We start from the raw sequence: 20213 nt of genomic DNA on the forward strand, positions 1-20213 counted from the left end.
AAGTTATAGAAAAACTGCCTGAAGAAAGCAGTATAGAGATTCAATGGAAGGAATCGGAATGCGGACCCATGCCTTCAGAATCTGAGCAGTCAGGATCCTATCCCAATCATTTGGTTTGTGAGTCTGAGGAAAGGGAATGTGTGCATCTAACAGAGTGAGGGCCAAGCTTCCATCATCTGTGTTTCAACACTGTGTCCACCATCCTCCAACCTGGCACCACTAAGCCATGAAGATTATACCCTAGGATATTATACCCCAGACAATTGCGGCTGCTGATACCCTTTGCCATATCATCACTTTTTCTCTCCTATAGTCTCCTTTGCTTAGTGTTCTCACTCTCCAATCTCATAACCCCTCTCCCTTCTCCCTCTTCTTTGCTCCAGGTCAGTGTGCTTCCACATTGCTCCATTTGGCAAGAAGCTGGTTGATCACATTTCATTCACACACAAGAAGCAGTGGGGGGTGGGGTGGGGAGAGTAGTGGGGTGAGGCAATAAACCCTTCAAACCCATTTCCAGTGACATATTCAGACCAGGAAGTTTCTACCTCCTACAGGTTCTGTAACCTCCCTAAACAGCACCACCAACTGGGAACCAAGTATTCAATCACATGGGGAGATTTCTCATCCTAACCATCACACCTGTCAAGACTTTCTCTTGTTATCTTAAAGACTCTGTGAACACTCATATCATCATTTCCTTTGTCTAGTCTCATTTCTTTCTGATATTTCATATCTCACAACATGGAATGACACCTACAAGAAGCCAGACCCTATCAATGTTGATTCATGCTTGATTTTATTATATTGATTCCATCACAATTTTGAGTGTTCCTGAATCCTGTTTAGTGCCATTCTGTTCATCTCATTTTCCACAAGTTTGTCTTCCTCCACAATAAGTCCTAATCCACATTCACCTTCCATTTTTTCCTTCTTTGTCTGGGTCCTCACCTCCTCTTTTTTCTTTTGTATATGTTAAAGCTACACTCAATTTAATCCCATCACTAATAGTACCACCTACTAGCTCTCACTCTCAACACCTTAGTCTTCTTTGTAGAGCCTCTGACCTCAATGCTTAGAAGCACTCTTGTGGAAATTCCCTCTTTACAACAAGGTTTTCATAGTTAACATCTTCAAAGAGCTGTGAACACTGGTGGGGTTCTGGTTCTCAGGTAATGGTGGAGGAATACTAATATAATGCCAGTAACAATAATACCCTCTGGATGAACATTTGAAATGAACTCTTCAATGATGGTGGGAGCAATGTACAGCTAGAAGGAACACAGATCTTTAAAGATGGAAAGGTAGCCAGGAGATGTCCATATGGACTCACACTTTGTCACAAAGGTACAGATCTGTTCACAGGTCCCATGCCTTAGAGGTGGTATGGGGTCAAAGGCTTGAGTATGGTACTGCCAGAATGTCTGGGAAGTGAACAGGAAATTCCAGATAAGACAGAACTATCACAGACTACCCTCAAGGATTTGGCCATTAGTACAGGGTCATGTTATAAGGTTTGTAGAGAAAAAAAGAGTGGGGCTGTTAAGTACAAGCAGGGGCTCAAGCAGCTATCCAGCTCTAGGGTGTCAAAATTTGGTCTTTAAGTTTTGCTCTTTAGAGGGGTTTAGAAAAATATTGTAGACTTTTAATTAAAATCCAGAAAAAAAATATATTCCCAGTCAAGGAGTATGCACTGAAGCTAAAAGAAAAGTTAAAATTCTTCAAGGGGAAGATAAGAGAAAGAGGAATAGTTACAAAACTACAATATCCAGGATACAACAATCTTTAAAAAGACACTAAAAGAAATAGAAAGCACTGGGAAGTTAGAGGCTAGAGCAGTACAATGTGAGGTCAGTCTGTACTTCATGGTGAAACCCTTTTTAAGAGAGAGAGACAGAGACAGAGAGAGAGACACAGAGAGACAGAGAGCAACAGAGAGACAGAGAACAACAGAGAGACAGACAGAAAGATAAAGAGAGAGAACTTAATGAGAGATGAGAAAAATCAAGCAACCATCAGAAACAGTTATTAAACCAATATTCAAGGGCTTTAAATAATTATTATAAGAGTAAATTTGTAGGGAAAATGGGAATGGTAAGTGAACAATGAATCTCAGGAGAATATGCAGAGCTTTAAAATAACATTTTAAAATAAGGGGTAGAGTGATGGGTCAGCAGTTAGGAGCATTGGCAGCTCTTCCAGAGGACCTGAGTCTGATTCCCAGTGCCCACACAGTGGCTCACAAACATCTGTAACTCCAGTTCCAGGAGATCTGATGCCTTCTTCTGGCCTGCAGAGGTGCTGCACATATTTGATTCACCAATATACATGCAGGGAAAACACCCACACACATAAAATAAAAATAAGAAAACCTTTAGTTTAAAAATAAAATGACCTAAAATAAAAAATTCCTTAAAGGCTTAATATTTACAATAAGAAGATAACCAAGAAACATAAAATAAGTCAATAGGAAATATTCAGACGATAATATAAGTTAAAATAGGTAAGGAATTAACAGATGGACCATGATTGTGGAACAATATAAAACAACCTAACTTATAAATCACTGATTTCAGAGAGAGTAAGAGTGTAAGATGAAATATTCAAGGTCATAATGGCCCCCGTTCTGAAGCAGACGAAATAAAACAACTGAGAGAACCATGAAACTCAGAAAAACTCAAGCAGGATACACCTAATGAAAACCATCCTCAAACACATCTTTCAAACTGCTAAAAACAAAACAAAACAAAGGTAAAGCAAGATAGTAAAAACTCCCAGAGAACAAGACTTGTCAGACATAGAAGAATGGCAATAAAGATAGCCAACTTCTCATGGGGAGCAGGAAGGGACATCTAGATGCCTATGAACAAACCATCTTTAAAGTGCCAAAAGGAAATATAGTGAAGCCAGGACTTTATATCCTGAGAAAATAGCCCTTAAAAGTAAGGACAAAATGAAAAGCTCTTCTGTAGAACATAATGTGGGTGGCTTTGTTTTCAGCACAGCTGCAGCACAAGAAATAAGGAAGAATTCCTTCAAACTCAAGGAAAATGTTGCCAAATAGAAATCTAGGCCCAGAGAAAAGTATGAAAAGCACTGAAAATGTAATTATGCTGATATAAAGACTCTTTCCGACATTTATTATTTCTTTAAAAGACAACTGACTATAATAAGAATGTAGGATATGACATCTTATCACATGTGGAAATACCATAACCAGCAGCAGCACAAAGGACTTTCCAGGGGGTTCAGTATTGACAGAAGGTAGACTATGACTAATTAAGGTTTTTATATTCTAGTTCTTAAAGGTACTACTCAAAACTTATACATAGAGATATAGAGCTAACAAGGTATCATACAATTGCAACCCTACAAAGAAACCTACAGCAAGAACTGGAGATCTGCCTTTATAATAAATGTAAGTGGGCTGATCATTCTATTAAAACAATAGAGATTTTTGAAATGGGGAGCAAGACTATAGGCTATTTACAAAGGATACATTTTATTTATTTAACTTTTCTCTTATTGAAAATAGATTTTTTTATACTATTATATTCCCTGATTACATTTTTCTCACACTCTACTCCTCCCAGTCCTACCTCACCCTTCCTTCCATCTGGATCCACCCCCTTTTTGTCTCTCATTAGAAAATAGACATCTAAAGGATACAAAAAATTACATCAGAATAGGACCAAACAGAAAGAAAAGAGCCCAAGAAAAGTCACAAGAAACAGATACAGGTGCAGAGACCCACGCACTTGCACACTCATGGATCCCATAAATACATAAAACCAGAAGCCATAATATGTATGAAAAGAACATGTAAAGGGAAGGAGGGAGGGAGGGAGGGAGGGAGGGAGGGAGGGAGGGAGGGAGGGAGGGAGAGAGGGGGAGAGGGGGAGAGGGGGAGAGGGGGAGAGGGGGAGAGGGAGAGAGAGAGAGAGAGAGAGAGAGAGAGAGAGAGAGAGAGAGAGAGAGAGAGAGAGAGAGAGAGAATACAAAGATAAAGAAAAGAAGCCCTGACATGACATTATGAGCCAAGGAACATCCAAAGATGCTATTGACTTTGTTTTCTGTTGGCCATTAGGACTGATGCACATATAAACTCATAGAGAATGAGGCAGCATGCATAGGATCTTTGTGAGTCTACACCATATGGGGTCCTAGAGCTAAAAGAAATAGACACATGCCCCCACCCCTAACCCAGAACCTATCTCCAATTAATAACCACTTGCAAATGAAAATTTAGTCTTTTCCAAGGAAGTCTCACTTAGGAAATAAACGACTCTGAAGGATACATTTTAAATACAATCACATAAAGACAGAAGCATGTTGGAAACAAAATAATAGAAAATGAACAATGCTAGTTATAAGAATAAAAATGCTTCTATCTATATTGATTCCAATCAAAGTACTACAAGATCAAGGATGAATATGATTATCTGGTAAGAAAATGATTAATTCATCAATAAACATGTAAACATCCCAAGTGTATATGTACCTAACAAGAGAACTCTAAAGGCTGTAAAACAAAGGAGACAGAACTAAAGGGAGACAAATCATTAATTGAGATTTTCACAGTGCTTTGCAGTAATTCACAGAACAAGATGATCAAGTTCAGTATTGATATGCCATTATTTAGACAATATGGTGAACCACCTTGGCATTCACAGCACACTTCTGTCCAACAGCTTCAGAATACAGTTGTATAAGTACATGTGGGAAAGTAACCAAAGCAGACCATACACTGAGCTAAAGTGAGTGCCCATAAAATGCAAAGATTGAACATCCACAGAATAAATTTTCTGAGTATGTTAGGATTAGGAAATAGTATCAATTAAAACCCATACCCCACCAATTCATTTTGCTTTTTAAAAATGTCTATTCCTTGCGCAGCCCTTTTGTAGTGCTATGAATGAACATGTCCTTCATAGGTTCATATATTTGAATGCTTGTTCCCTAGTTGATAGAACTGCATTGGGAAGAATTAGAAGTGTAACCTTGTTGGAGAAGGTGTGTCACTAGGGGTGGGATTTGAGGTTTTTAAAAACACACACTAGGACCAGTCTTGCTCTCTGCCTCCCATTTGTGGATCAGATGGAAGCTCTCAGCTACTGTTCTAGTGCCATGCCTGCCCACTTCATTGCTCCCTGCCATGACGGTCATGGACTCAGCCTCTGAAACTGTAAGCAGACCCCTAATTAAATGCCCTTTTTATAAGTTGCCTTGGTCCTGGTGTCTCTTCACAGCAAGAGAAAAGTAACTAAGATACCTTCACATATTTGACTATCTTTCTAGTTATCATTGATTTTCTCTTTGAAATTGTTGCAAATGTTCTGATCCTCAAATTCATGCCTTTGTGATGCAGTTTTAATTAGTTAAATTCATTACAGGGGCAACGTAACTGAGTCAGTCTGCATTTCCTAGAATTCTGATGTGTGTCTGATCCTGTGATGTGGATAATGAAGGCTTATAGCACTTAGGATGTAGCAGACACTGGTGCAAAGCTCTTTACATTTATAAACCCATGCACCTCCTGAATAGTTCTTTGAGGTAGGCACAGCATTTTTAATTTTTAGGCTATCATACAAAGTAATAAGCTATATTATGGCATTTTTTATGCAAATGTCATTCTTTGTTCTGACTAACCCCATCTCCCACAGTCTTCTTCCATTATTTTTGCTGGTCCTGTTCCTTCTCACAAAACAATACCCCCTTAGCTTTCATGTTGCATGCATTATGTCACCCCCTTTCCTCCCTCAAGATCTTTCCCTGCCTTCCCATGTTCTCCTTTATGTTTTTTATGAAAATATATGTATTAATAAATATCTGTATCTGTGCATCTCCCTGTATAGAGAGTCTATGAAAGAAATATAATATTTGTCTTTCTAAGACACTTAACATAATCTCTGTTTTCCTATTTCCTATGCTACAATTTCAATTTTCCTCATGGGAGAATAAGATTCTATTGTGTATGTGTACCACATTGTCTTTATTCACCTTAATTCACCCATCTGTTGACAGGCATCTGAGCTTGTTCCATTTATTTGTCAGTACAAAGAGTACAGCACTAAACATGGACATTCAAGTATCCATATAGTGAAACTTAAGAGTCCTGTGTATACATATATCCAGGGTGGTATATCTGAGTCATATGACAGCTGTATTCTTAGTAATTTTAGGAACCTCTACACTGACTTCTTTGTACCAGCAGTGTGTAAAGATTCCTCTTTCCTATGAGACACAACTTAAAATTGAAGAGGCAGGGGCAGAACAAGATAGTCACTTGTTCCTAGACAAAGAGCTATTAAGCAGTGAACTAGAATTGCCGATCTAGATCCCTTGGCTCTACTATTATGTTCATTTACCATGGTGCTTGGTAAAATCCTTGATTGCTGAGCTTATGGACTGGTGGAAAACGGGTGATAGGATAGGTAGACTAGATAACTCAATGTGGAATTGGTAGATGTTTGGAACTCCCCCTCGTCTACACACACTCATGTACATATCACCATGACAATGTCTGTATCACAATACAGAGACACCTAACAATCTTCCTTATTTCCCTTTACAGGCTTGCTTTGAGAAAATACACCATTTCATTTGCACTGAAAACGTTAGCAATAAAAATTTTAACATTGTTTCATATGCTTTCTTGCAGCCCTTATATTTTAACAGGTCATTCTTTACTGAGAGAACATACAATACATAGGGCAGATATAGAAAGGTATTCTTGATGTCTATCTAAAGTGAGCAACAGTGCAGGTTCTTTATCCTTAGGTAACTTGGATCTTGATACTCTTTATTTTTTAATACTATAGACATTAGACACTGGTTTAAATTTAGGATGAATAATCTTTAGAAAGTCACTTAGCTTCATCCTATACTCGCTTTTCTCTGGTGGGACACTGCTTGCTTTGCAGAGTTGTAAAGATTAAACCTTTGACACCATTTCAGTAAGTGGGATCATTTCAGCACAGGGTGCCTGAGTAATGTCAGAAGAAAAGCAAAATCTCAACTTCTGAGGCTCGTAAGATTACACGACAAGGGAGTTTTATGAAAATACATATAGTCATTTATTGTTTCATAAGCTCTGAGAGCCACTGAGAACATTGCAAAAACATAAGCAATTCAAAGGCAGTATGCAGCTTCAGGCTGCACCTCTGTCTACAGATTTTCCCTCCTTATTTCTTAGGAGTAAATAGAAAGTCTTTTTCAAAGCCAACGATTATGAAAATGACAGAAAACAATGTTAACTTTGACTGAGAACTGTATCTTAGTTGGCGTCATCAACATAATAATCTTTACTCAGCAGCTTGGTTTTTGACTCTGGGTCTTGAGAGTCTACACAACTTTCAGAAATGACCACATTCTCTTCTGTTTTGTTCCATCCTGTTCCATTCCATTCCATTCTATTTTTACCTCCTTAAACAAGAAATAAAACAAATACCAGTAAGATTTATCAAAAGTTTCTACTTTAAAATTAGATCCTAATTGTAAATTTTCATGTATATTAATTGTAATCAGTAAGAAAATGAGATACAAGCTATCTCCCAAGCAAGTAGAACTTTTTTATATATCAAATGCCCAAGCTATCAAGAGACGTGCTAATGAATTTTGAGAGTGCATGGTTAAATTGCTTCAATATCACTTATTTCAGTTTTCTAATCAATAAAACCAGTAAAAAAAAGTTCCCATATTTTTCCCTTTTTGATGATATTTTATTAAGGCATGTAGGATTTTAGAGCTGGGAACTGGAAAGGTATTGGAATAAAGGAATTAATATTCTAGACAAACATGAAGGAGGGTAGTATTTGTGTAATTGTCATCAATGATGAATCAATGTGGGAAGGCTATGAAATCTCTTCATTGAACCCTCAGATAATTCTCCAGTTATGTTCCTGTGGCCATCTGATAAAACTGGTGTGCCAGGGAAACTGCTTTGATGGAAGTGATCTCAACTGACAGGCTGCGTGTGGACTGGGAAGATGATTAGGCTCTTATGGGAGGCCCCATCTTTGTAATGGCTCAAGTGTAGGGACTCTAGCTAGGGCTGTCCATTAGGTTGTGGAGTTGCTGAAAGATATATTGGCTCCTGTCATGCATAAGGCTTTCAAACCACTGTAGTTATCATACTGATCTGCCACGGACCTCCTTTCTCACATCCTGAGCAGTCATCTGGGATGGGATATTCATGTGCTATCCCTTGAATTGCATTGCTGCAAGAATATCTACAGAAAAGTAGCGACTGACACCTCCCAGAAGGCAAGTCATGATTCTTGTCCTATGTCCTTCTGAGAAAAGAGAACCAAAGTGTCTTACAAGAATGAATGTTAAGTAGAATCAAAGATTATTTCTCAAGGCCCTATGGGACCAAATAGATACAATATGATATGAAAGACTAGAAAAAAAATCATCAAATTCCTAGTGCCAAAGAAAAAATATTTTACTTTAAAATTACAGTAAATAAAACATTTGCTATTATTAGAAAATAAAGAAGAAACATTTCCTTCCTTGTTTCCTGGTTTCTGGTTATGGTTCTGAGTCATTCCTATATGCAAGTTCCCATTAATTTCTGGGCCTGTGTATTGTTGGGGTTTTTTGGCTCTTTTTTGGGGACCTGCCACCCAGCTCCCAAAATAAATCACACATGGAGGTTTATTCTTAATTATGAATGCTCAGCCTTAGCTTGGCTTAGTTTTTAGCCAGCTTTTCTTAACTTTAAATTATCTCATATACCTTTAGCCTCTAGGCTTTTTCTGCTCTCTTACTTATGTAAATCTTACTTTTATTCCATGGCTTGCTGGTTGTGTAGCTGAGTGGCTGGCCCCTGGTGTCCTCCTTCTTCTCTGGCCACTAGATCTTCTCACTCCTCCATCTTTCTCTCTCTCTCTTTTCCTTCTCTCAGATTTCCCTCTCTCTATATTTTCTCTGCCTGCCAGCCCCGCCTATCCTTTTTCCTGCCTTGTTATTGGCTAGTTCTTTATTAGACCATCAGGTGTTTTACATGGGCACAGTAACACAGCTTCATAGAGTTAAATGAATGCAACATAAACAAAAGCAACACACCTTAAAATAATATTCCACTGCACCTGTGCTTATTTGAAAGGGTAGCTAAGTGGCTACGCTTCTGTCTATCAATACCAGAAGATTTGGAGGCCATCATGGCAAATGGCATACAGGAATTAGCCACCAAAGCTCTCATGAATGGTAGGTGAGTCTCATAGCTATACCATGTGCTGATATCATCACACTTTTTCTTACTTTTCTACCATCTCACTCTTTATGTCCACGAGTTCTCTCATTTCTCAGAGCTCATACACTGAGACTATCTTTTGAATAGCCTATTTTAGTTTTTCTTTCTCTGAAGTCTTTCTTTTCCCCAGAGTTCATCTCAGTTTTATCCCTCTGAGTGTCAACTGGCTCAAAATATCCTGGTCTAGCAATCCTCAAGGGCACTGACTGACTCTTAGGTGGCAGATAAGAATCATGTTTGATGTCTGTGCTTCATGCTCAGTGCCATTCTGGGGAGCAGAGCCTCTTACCTCACTGCATGACCTACATTATCTTCCAAGAACTTTAAAACAGCATAAGTGTTTGGAAAACTAGGTGTCAGGGAATGAGAGGGCCTATTGAGTGAAAAGAAGGGGACAGGCAGACAGAGAGGTATACACAGTCATATTTGATTTCAGGACAGAATAAAATTCCTAGAAAATGGACTCATCTATCAGGCTGCTCTCCAGATTTGTGACAGGAAATTCTGAATATCTATCTTTCTTTTCCACGAACTTGCCCTGCTTTTCCATAACAAATCTCAGTGAGTATTTCCCCCATACTACATATATAAGACACACGATGGTGGAAATGTCACTGTAACAAGTGAGGTGCCCTCATGGGAAAGCAATTCCCATTTATTATTCATGCCCCAGGTACTGTGAATTCTGATCCTGAATATTTATTCTAGGAAGTTAAACCAACAAAACTACATATATGATTTAAAAACACCTGTGAAGATGACTTGACATTTGATAAGTGGTTGAACTATTAAAGATGAATACATAAAGTATGCACATTGAGTACAGCTTTGAAAACAAGAGCATATGGACAGGCACTAGGTTGAGAAGAATCTTGACAAGAGAGGTGTTCACAATATGCTGTACATCAATGACTCTTCAGTCATTATCTCAAATATAGAATAAAATCACAAGAATAATCATATAGTCACGTGGGAACTAGAAAATAAGGGTATTTTCATACCTCCAAATGCACTTATGAGTGATCTGGTTCAGTTTTATATCTGGAGGATGCAAGCATTTTTCGGTCACAATGTACAATTTGCCCCTCTTATCTGACCTGGGTTTGACTGTTATAAATGTCACACATACAGAATTAGGGAATTATGAAGTTTCATAGTTAAATTTCAATTTAAGGCTAACTTTTAAAGCTCATGATTTTGTAAGTCTAGGGGCTAATCCACAATCTTTCTTCCGGCCACACAAAATCAGGCTTTGTGCTTCCAAAAGGGGGCAACACTGCTGAGGTGAACCGTACCGCTTAGGCTCATGTTTGAACCCTTGGTCCAGAGCTGATCTGGTGGTGCTGTTTGGGGAGGTTGAGGAGGCTTCAGAAGGCAGAGCCTTGCTGGAGGAAGGACGTCACTGGGGCAGCTTTTGAGAGTCCATAGCTTTGTCTTAGCTCTCGTTCACACTGTGCTTTGTGTTTGTGGTCGAAGACGTGAGCTCTCAGCTGCCCACGCCTCCTGCCATGTTCCATGTTTGCTGCATGTATCCCCACCATGACAGGCTTGTCCCTCTGGAGCCCTGAGCCAAAACAAACTCTTCCACACTTGTTTTCTGTCAGGGGATTTGTTGTATCAGCAGAAAAGACACTAATGTAAGTGCCGATTTTGGCATTATTTTCAACTCCAGCTACTGTTCAATGAGTTAAGTACCGCGCGCGTTTTGTATATATTGTTGTTCTTTAATTTCTGTGGCACCTCTGAATTGTGGTTATTTGCATGCTATATAAGACACTGACTCCCATTTCAGTCTCTTACTGAATTTAAGTCATAATCACAGTGATTGTGTTATTAGAGTAGACAGTGCAACAATGAAGTACTGAACAAGTACTAAACTAAGCCATTTCATCTTGCGGCCATCTTACAAGGTAAACAACAAGGAAACTCCTATTAAACTGATGAGAAAATTAAACCCAGAAAGATCAGATAATGTGCCCAAGGTCTTCCACTGACTAATAAGTGGCAGAGACAGGATTCAAACTCTATATCCCAACTACAGCTTGTTTTCAGAAACACGGCCACATGCCCCACTGTGGAAGAGTGGGTCTGGTACCATCTCATTGCTCTGTCACTCATCAATATGCTTGTGCCATGCCATATTGCACCTGATTTGGGAGAAGGAGGAGGAAGAGGAGGAGGAGGAGGAGGAGGAGGAGGAGGAGGAGGAGGAGGAGGAGGAGGAGGAGAAAAGCTTCAACAAAGTTCAAAGTTGAGTGACTCGTCGTCTGTGGTCACATGACAAGTGAGTGATTGATGGTTATCATCTTGACTTCTAGTCTGATAATCTTCCTATTATGTACAACTAGTGGGAATGAAAAGAAAAATCTCTTTCTAAGAACAAAAGCAAATGTGAGATAGCCTCAGGGAAATCAATTTTAAGAACTTTGAAAAGACAAAAATCCCCCTTACTTCTTTTCTCTGCCATTTATCTCATAGGACTCTGCCCTATAGGTGCTGGTCAATGTCTGTCCTCAGAAATCAGCAACCTACATGTGGAGGTGTCAGAGCACTGATGTGAACGAGGTAGCTCTGAGAGATGTATCTATTAATCCTGCACCATTGGTGTTCCAGAATTTGGTCAAATTTCAAGTGTGCCTGTATTGTGTATGTTCATGTGGGAAGTAGCATGCCAGTAGGTGGGCGCACCATTTTTTTTTTAATTAAAAATAGGCTCTGTGAGAAAAACTGACCTTAGAAGGTATAATAACTGGTTATATGATAACTTGGATATCTCACAGTACCATCATTTAATCAAAATATTTTTGTTTTTATTTTTCTGTGTCTCAACAAGGGGCTCATGGATGCCATCAGAGTGCAATTTGCAGGAATTGATTCTGTCCTTTCTATCATATGGATCCTGGGGATTGAACTTGGGTCATCGGGCCTAGTGGCAGGAGCCTTTACTCCCAAAGCCATCTAATCAAGTGATGTGGTCATTTTATAGTTGGAATGAACACCTCCAGTCAGTTGACCCTAAGTGAAGGTCATTTGACTCTCGTGACCTGGCTGTGCCTCACTTACTGCTCCTGTAGCTTCCTGGGGAAGAGCTTCTGCTGCTACAGACTGCAGTTTGAACCATGACCTATAGATTTCAAGCTCACACAGAATTCCATGGACTGTGAATGATTTGTCTAAGTGAATCTCTGTAACTCCTCCTCCATCTGTTTGAGCTTCTTGCTCTGTTTCTCTGGAGAACTCGGACCAGTACAGGTCTTGACAAGACTGAAATGTGCTTTAAGAATTCTGAACATACAGGCACAGCTGGGATATGTTGGGAGAAAACTCAGCTCAATAGACATGACATTAACAAGTTCCACGCAGGCAAGGTGTCAGAGCAAATGGCCTTCACTACCATTGGGTCACAGCAGGCAGTTACAACAATCTCAATCCAATCAGAACTGTGGTGTGTGGACTGTAAAACACAGGCTCAAACAGCCAAGAGTCCCTGCAGCAATAAAATGAAAGCTGAGGGTACAGAACAGGAACCCAGATTCTACGAATTAATAACATCAAAGACAGCATCCTAGAAGTATCAAGAGATCCCCCTGTCCAGTCAGTGCTGGTAGCTCCAGGCTTCTCTTGTATCCCAGAGAACTCTGATAGACAAGAGCATCTCCCCTCGCTCCTATTTATATCAGCTCTGGGATCTGACATTAGTGCTTCCTGGGCTGACAAAGGCATATTTTAAATCCAATCTTCCCCTTGGAAAAACAAGTGCATCATCTCAAATTTCTCCTTTGTCATCATCTCCAGGAAACGCTTACCCTAAATGATTACATGAAAAGCCAGGAAAAGAAGGTATGGGACAGGTGCTTGATCTCACCTTGGCTTCTGAGGTGGGTTCCAAGAAGCACAGACGATTCCCAAGTCCCTCAGCTGCCAGGCAGAACTTTCGCTGCTCCTTATGAACGTTTGCTATGCACTGGAGTACCACTTCATCCTCCTGTCAGAAGAGACACAGAGTGTGAGGGGTGGGGGCAGCCTCCTAATCACCTAGACTATATCACCCGATTTCTGTGTAATGTTTACATACAATTAGGTAAAGTGCATGTTTAAGTTTGGATCTATTCCCCAAGATATGACATTATGTTAAAAAAAAAGAAACAATTGAAATCCAAAACACTTCTGGTACTAAGCATAATGATTGGATAAAAGATACTCAACCTGATCATGGAACGGACATGTTCTGTACATATATACCATGTGTTTCCCTTCTGGCATGTATAATCTACATGAAGATAGAACTTCAAGATTTGAGTGAATATAAAAAATAAGTCAAAAGAAGGGCACAGTAGGATGTGATTGAAGGGAACAGAAACTACAGAAGCAATCAGAGTGGGGGCAGGATGAGTGGAGAGAAAGTTCATGTCAGGTTGTGGAAGACGCAGCAAGTCTGCTTAGTGGGTGGGAATAAAGGAAGCACACGTGCCAAAGATGACAGATCAAAGGTGCCGAAGGCCACAGAAAGTGCATTTTACACAGAAAGTGAATTTTACACAGAAAGTGCATTTTACACAGAAAGTGAATTTTACACAGAAAGTACATTTTCTGGGAAAAGAAGATTGAAAGAACCCTGGAGATCCAAACAGGACGGAGGAGTTGAAACCCAAGCAGAAGAACGTGTTTGAATTCTCAAGGAGGACTTCCCCGTATAGAGCATTCTCCAAAGCAACCCTCCTGAAATTCCAGAGGTCATCATGGCACTCTTCTTGCCAATGGCTGTGGGAATGAGGCATACCTCCATTGACAATAATAGAACACTTCATGCACAACAACTCTCACTCAGGTCGAAACATTGTCCTTTCCCATCTTCCATCCCTATTCTCCAATCTGGCAGTTATGGTTTCTCTCCCAGCCATTTCTCTTGACTTTGGACTTCCAATGTCATAAAGATTTCCAGGTGCAGTCAAATTAGAAGACAATCTACAACAGAGCCTCCATCTTGCCATGAGCTCCGTTATCTTTGTCCTTCCCTCATGTCTCCTAGACACTCAGTTTCTCTTAGAGAGTTGGAAAGGCACATTAAATAGAAGTGGACTTTCTTACTCTGTGTCCATGATATGCAAGTTAATTGAAAAAGAATAAAATCTTCCCCTGAGGAATGTGAACATGTTGACTAGTAGCAGATGTCTATAAAGATGTGTGATGGTATCCTGAGATAGGTGAGGGGTTACAGAGCATTGTGACTAGCCACAAGCTGGAGGTGCATGCAGAGGAGACTCAGGGCAAGAGGAGAGTGCCACGGTTATACTGCATCACTGAAATGTTACTGTCTATTATCAAATTGAGTCTGTCATCAATTTAGGACACTGAGCAGTGAAGTCAGACTTCATGGTCTTCATTTTTACTGAGTGGAAAGAAAAACACTTCAGAATATCACTGCTATTTAAATATGGGCTCAGTGAAATCTCTAGAGAGAATGAAAATTTCCCCCAGGTGGCTTTTTCCTCTATCCTGTATATAAGCCAGAAGTGGTGTGATCTTTTTGAAGGACACTGGCAGCAGGGGAATGGACTTAGTTGTCAAAATGACTAAGAGGTTACTTGCATTGGGAAGCAGGGGTCATAGAAGTTAAATGGTCTGTAATATAGGAGATGGTCTTCCAAGTGCCTAATGCTTTCATGAAAAATGCTAATTACAGCCTGCACTGAAAAAAGTCATTAACTATCTCCTATCTACACACATTTTACTGGTATAAAACAAACAACCCCCAAATAGGCACTTGAAAAAAAATTGGAATATGCCTATAGACCAGATTTTCCATGAACCAATAAAATTAGGGAAATCTACTCTTTTTATCTGGGTCTTCAGGGGTCTCTTTCCAAGACCCCATTTCCCATTCCTTTCCACCCCAATGTATATAAACCACTGTAATTTGACCTTGTTCTGGCTGCCTTAGGGCCTATTGGTCTTCTGAAAATTTTCCATTCTATACACGTGCCCATACATTCTTACAACACATGCTGCCAGGAAAGCATTAGATTAAATGAACCCAACCTGAATAACCATTTGACCACATAACCAATTGCTGAAAAGCAGCCTCACACCACAACATGCCTCGGTAGGAAGTCAGTAGCAGCCCTATGCCATCACACATCTAGGTGGGCAGTGTAGGTGACATGCAGGTGACTGGGATTTTCAGCCACTGTCCTACTTCACTCTTCCATTCTGTCCAGAGCCATATGCTCAGTGCTGACCCGGCTGTAGACAGCAGCTGGCATGACTACTCGCACCTGCTTTTGCTCCACACAGCAGCTATTATCTCCACAGACTCTGCACAGACAGACATCTGGAGCCACCAAGTGCTTGATGCTCAAACTTTTGCACTGAATTCCATTTTGAGTAATGGCATGAGTCACTTCTTTTACTAATAAAATACAGACCACAAGTCCCTCCAGTGGCCAGCCTTTCCTAATTTATCCAATTCCTGTACTAATCTGTACTCTTCCCTCCACCAATTTGTCTTTCTCTTGTTCTCACATTGCTCGACCTCACATCCAAGTACTGTCCAGGGGTACCATTTATAAAGAAGTCCACTTATTTGGAGCTTGTACATTTCCCCACATCTTGCTTCTAGTACCCCAGAAGCTTGCATTCTTCTCACACACACCTCAATGCCAACTTCAGACCATTACTCTCCTACTCATGTGCAAAATCCTTTCCACTCAGGGGAACATAACTGCCACCCTCTAAAGCTTCTTTGCCAACCTGCCAACATCCTAGTCATTTCTCCCATCATTTATTTGGCTTTTAGGAATAATCAGAAAACCCAATAAAGTTATTTGCATGAGTTCAACATACAGTTATTGACTACCTTCCAATGGCAAAACATTCTGCTAGACTACTCTGAATATACAAAGTTTTATGAGGCAAGATCCATTAACGCTGTAATAATGGAATTGAGGGTGAAAGGCCAGCGTGTGGGATTTTTCTACTTCACTTTAACTGTCATCCCAAGTAACTTTAAGGTTTATGTGCATAATGAGCCTGAAGTGACACTGGGATTTAATTATTTCTACTGTGCTTTAGTAAGACATTATCATAAACTTTTCTGGCCACAATTGAGAATGATCCATTTCAAAAATCCAAGCTAAACTATTCCACTCTGAGAAGCCAATCTTCTCTCCCTATGTTTGTTATTTGTTTTTGCATTCTCATTCTCTTCCTTTCAAGTCTTGCTCAACTTTATCAAGACTGTCAGTTTCTAGAAAACACCCCTAGCCAGTTATTTTATCCGCCTCAGGAAAGAGTTTTTTTTTATAGAAAAAATTACTCATATTATGTGTCAGTATAAATTTATAGGATTTCCTAGTAACATATTTTCAACTTTTATTTCACTGGAATAAAACTACAAATTTTTTCTCTTTGAAAGAGGAGAAGGAATTAAAACAGATATCACTCAGGCAGTATCAAATAACCACACCTCTTACTTCCGTGAGAGAAAAGCAAAGGAGAGAGGAGCAAGTGCTTTTGGGGGTCACCAGCAATGGTGGGGTCAGATAATAAGATCTTTAGGACACACACTCTGTCCTTCAGGGTGAGAGCTGTGACTCACATGTCCCCAGGACACAGAATCTTTGAGACCATGAAAACGTTCCCTGCCTCTTCTCAAACAAGTCCAACTCTGTTTCTTTTAGTACCCCCACAGTTGAGCTCTAGCTTCACCTCTCCCTCATTACAACTGTCTTATCTTCCAGGCAAATCAAGCCCAGTGACTCTAAAATGTTATTGTCAAAAGCTCTCCATTCTCCTATTTCACTCTATTCTGACTATTCTGCCTTTCTTACAGGTACTTCCCATTTCCACATCCTCCTGCCTCTCCTAAAGATAGAGTTTGCCTACAGAGTAGACCCTGTCATCAACCTCCTTTGGAATTCTCAACCACCCCCAAGTTTTCAGTTTTACTCCTCAGAATGTGCTATGCAACTTATATCTTCACTATCTTCCACACAGCATAGATGTCACCACCACCCATGGTCCAGGTACTACTGTGGAGGAGGGGGCAGAAAATTGTAAGAGCAAGTGGTCTGGGAGGACCAGAGACAAACAGTCTCTTCACAACATGATAGGATTGTAGTACTCATGAACTTACAGCATCTGTAGTTACCTGAACAAGAACCATACAAAATCAACACAGTCAATATTCCAGCATGGAGCAGGAAAGGGTTCATGAACCCCTATCCCTATCTAAGGAGTTATCTACCATTGATGGCTTCTGGGGTAGGGGAGTCATTTTTCTACAAGAGTGTGACCCATAGTCAGTTAACCATAGTCCAGTAGATGACCTTACACTCAGGACTATAATGGGAAAGACAAATTAAGACTCAGTGGGTTGTTAAAAAAATAAAAGGTTACAAAGTGGGTAAATCTGGGAAAAGTGGGGGGGGCAATAATATGTTAAAAATACATTATATTCTCATAGAATGAATAAAGGTATTTTTAAAGGAGGAACATGTAGCTCAGGGATAACTCTCAGTTTAATTAATCAGCAAAGAAGAAAATAACAAAAGGGGAACCAAAAGTCAATTTAATCAATTATACATATTTTATAATAGAGACTATGTACTACCAGATGCTAGTTCTGGTCTTACAAGGTATCTGCTAATATGTTTTGTATTTGATAAACAGGTCAATGACAGAGAGCTAAAATGAGTTGCCTAGTACTACACATCTTGTAGATGATAGACTCAGACTTCAGTCATCCTAACATGATGCCAAACTGGATCTTGGCCACCAAGAGACTGACCTTAGCAATACATCTGAGTTCATGCTTGTTTGTCTCTAAGTATCACAGTGATGGAATTGATAAAAATAGAAATATTTCAGCCCTTTAATGCAGTCAAACAGTTAAAAAATCACAGAGTACATGCCAGGGAGCTCAAAGTCAATAAAAAAAACCTCTATGTCTAATGACTACAACTCTGGAAACAGTGACCATCAGCCTCAAACCTTCATTAAAGGTAAAAATGATGATCATCCAGGGTGTATATTATATGTCAGCATCCCTTCAAGTTATGAGGCTCACATGCACCAGCTATTCCCGTCACACTCAGCTGGTGGTAGTGTTGAGTGATTGTCCCTGAACAAGGACAATCTCTGCTTAGAGTTCACATCATCACCAGTCTTCTCTGATAAAGTAAAGTAGTCATCTATCCAAAAGACTCAGAACTTGGAAATGATGGGGCTTGGCTCTCCTATATCTACTGCTTCCCGCTTGCCTCCTAGCTTGAGGCTCAAGGATTGAGACAATGGGGCACTACATTTGCCATCTAGGGGCTTGTGGCAGGCACTTTGGCTCTCTTTCTCTCAGGGTTACTGTGAGAGAATGTTCTGGGATAAAACAAAATGGCTGGCAATCCTATTTCAGGTAGCTCATCAGATGGCTGATGACAGCCCTATAGTTAGATCTGTGCATCATCAGTACTGAGAGGCTTGTGGGCAGTGAGCATGTGAGACAGAGCATAGGCCAGTAGATTTCATAGTTCACATTTATGGGCAGCTAATACTGAAGAGAAAAATTCATGACATTGACTGCCTTTGAAAGGAAGATGTGTCCTACCCAGTTTTCTTGAACATCATGTTTTGTTTTACAGAGCCGATAATGTTATTGCTGCCTGTTAAGTTCATGCACAGACTTGTGTGAAATAATAGAAAGGCTTTACTAGCAGTATCTCTTACATGAAAACTAAACAGAACTTTTGGAATTAGACCATCCACAGGTTGTCCTTCAGGGACTAATGGAAAGTGTCTTCTGTGTGTTCTGATTACCACTGTGACTATTTGTCTCATTTTGTTCTACTATCTTTGGCAAAGAACCACTTATGTACCTGAGAATTCACAGTGCACAACAGGGTACTTTCACTACATAGAAAAGCACAAACCTTGTGAAGTCAATGAGAGAACTATGTATTCTAGAACAACTGGCCATGTTAGCAAAAATTTGCTTAATAAAGATCCCTTTAAAAAGTTTTAATATACTGTTTGTTCTCATAGTAAAGTGATGAGACACTCCGTTATTCTTAAGTCCTCCTTAAAAGTTATGAACCAGACATTGTAGATTGGAGGGGGATAACCAGTTCAGTGTCTCACTCTCCCAGGCTAAGAGATAGCATTTACAACCCTCCCAGTGGCAGCATTAGAGAGTTTTGTCTGTTTTGGTTTAGGGTTTTAGTGCCCCTTTGGTATTGCTCTTAATGGTTTAGAATGTGTCCAAAGTTGGGATGACTACCCATCACTGACTCCTTACTGCTCCTGGACTGTTGCAAACTACAATAAAGATGCAAATCTGGGGAGACAACAGACAAAATTGATACAGTTTCTCTCTTTAATACTTCGTTCATATGTCTTAGGCAATACTTTTTATTTCTTCCTTCCATCTGTGGGCTGATCCGTCTAGAATCTTTGACAATCTCCTTAATATTCTTTTTTCTAATTCCAGAGTAGTACTTCAAAAACTCTTCCTCAGAGTGCTTTTCTTTCAATGAAGTCTCTCCCTCGGTAATGCTATAATCTGTTGAGTCCATGAAATGTTACTTATATGTAAGTTTTCAGGGATGATTGTTTGGCACTGAACAATAATTGGTGTGCTCTTCCCTGGGGAGGACCACTTCTCCTGTTCCCAGATTTACCCAGTTTCTTTAGTTCTTTGTGTAAGGTTGAGAGCTCAGGAGCTTTTTCCCATCTAGTTTTGTGTGTTTGTTGGTATCCTCCTTACTTTTTCTTATTGTGACTCTTCTCCTTTGCCTGGTCACATGGAGGCATCTTTGGTGTGACACTTTATCCAGAAGCCAGCATTGAAAACTGTAACAGTTCTTCATCATTCAGTCAAAATACACAAGATTAATGACCACACCTACTGCCTGAACATACTTCTTTGGCTTCTTTCGGCTTTAGATACACTATCCACAGGGAGAAAAAT

The 20213-nt window shown here is 39.8% G+C and overlaps 1 protein-coding gene across 1 annotated transcript in view; it reads right to left on the minus strand.

Moving 5' to 3' along the window:
• The window catches only part of Ryr3 (ryanodine receptor 3), a 535270-nt gene that overhangs the window by 362904 nt on the left and 152153 nt on the right, over nucleotides 1–20213 (minus strand). The window contains exon 2 of the mRNA XM_076570297.1: nucleotides 13119–13238. Coding sequence (XP_076426412.1) covers nucleotides 13119–13238 — 120 coding nt within the window. The remainder of the gene's footprint in view (nucleotides 1–13118; nucleotides 13239–20213) is intronic.

The sequence above is a fragment of the Peromyscus maniculatus genome, chromosome 4 (genome assembly GCF_049852395.1).
Source record: "Peromyscus maniculatus bairdii isolate BWxNUB_F1_BW_parent chromosome 4, HU_Pman_BW_mat_3.1, whole genome shotgun sequence".
Taxonomy (NCBI): Eukaryota; Metazoa; Chordata; class Mammalia; order Rodentia; family Cricetidae; genus Peromyscus; species Peromyscus maniculatus.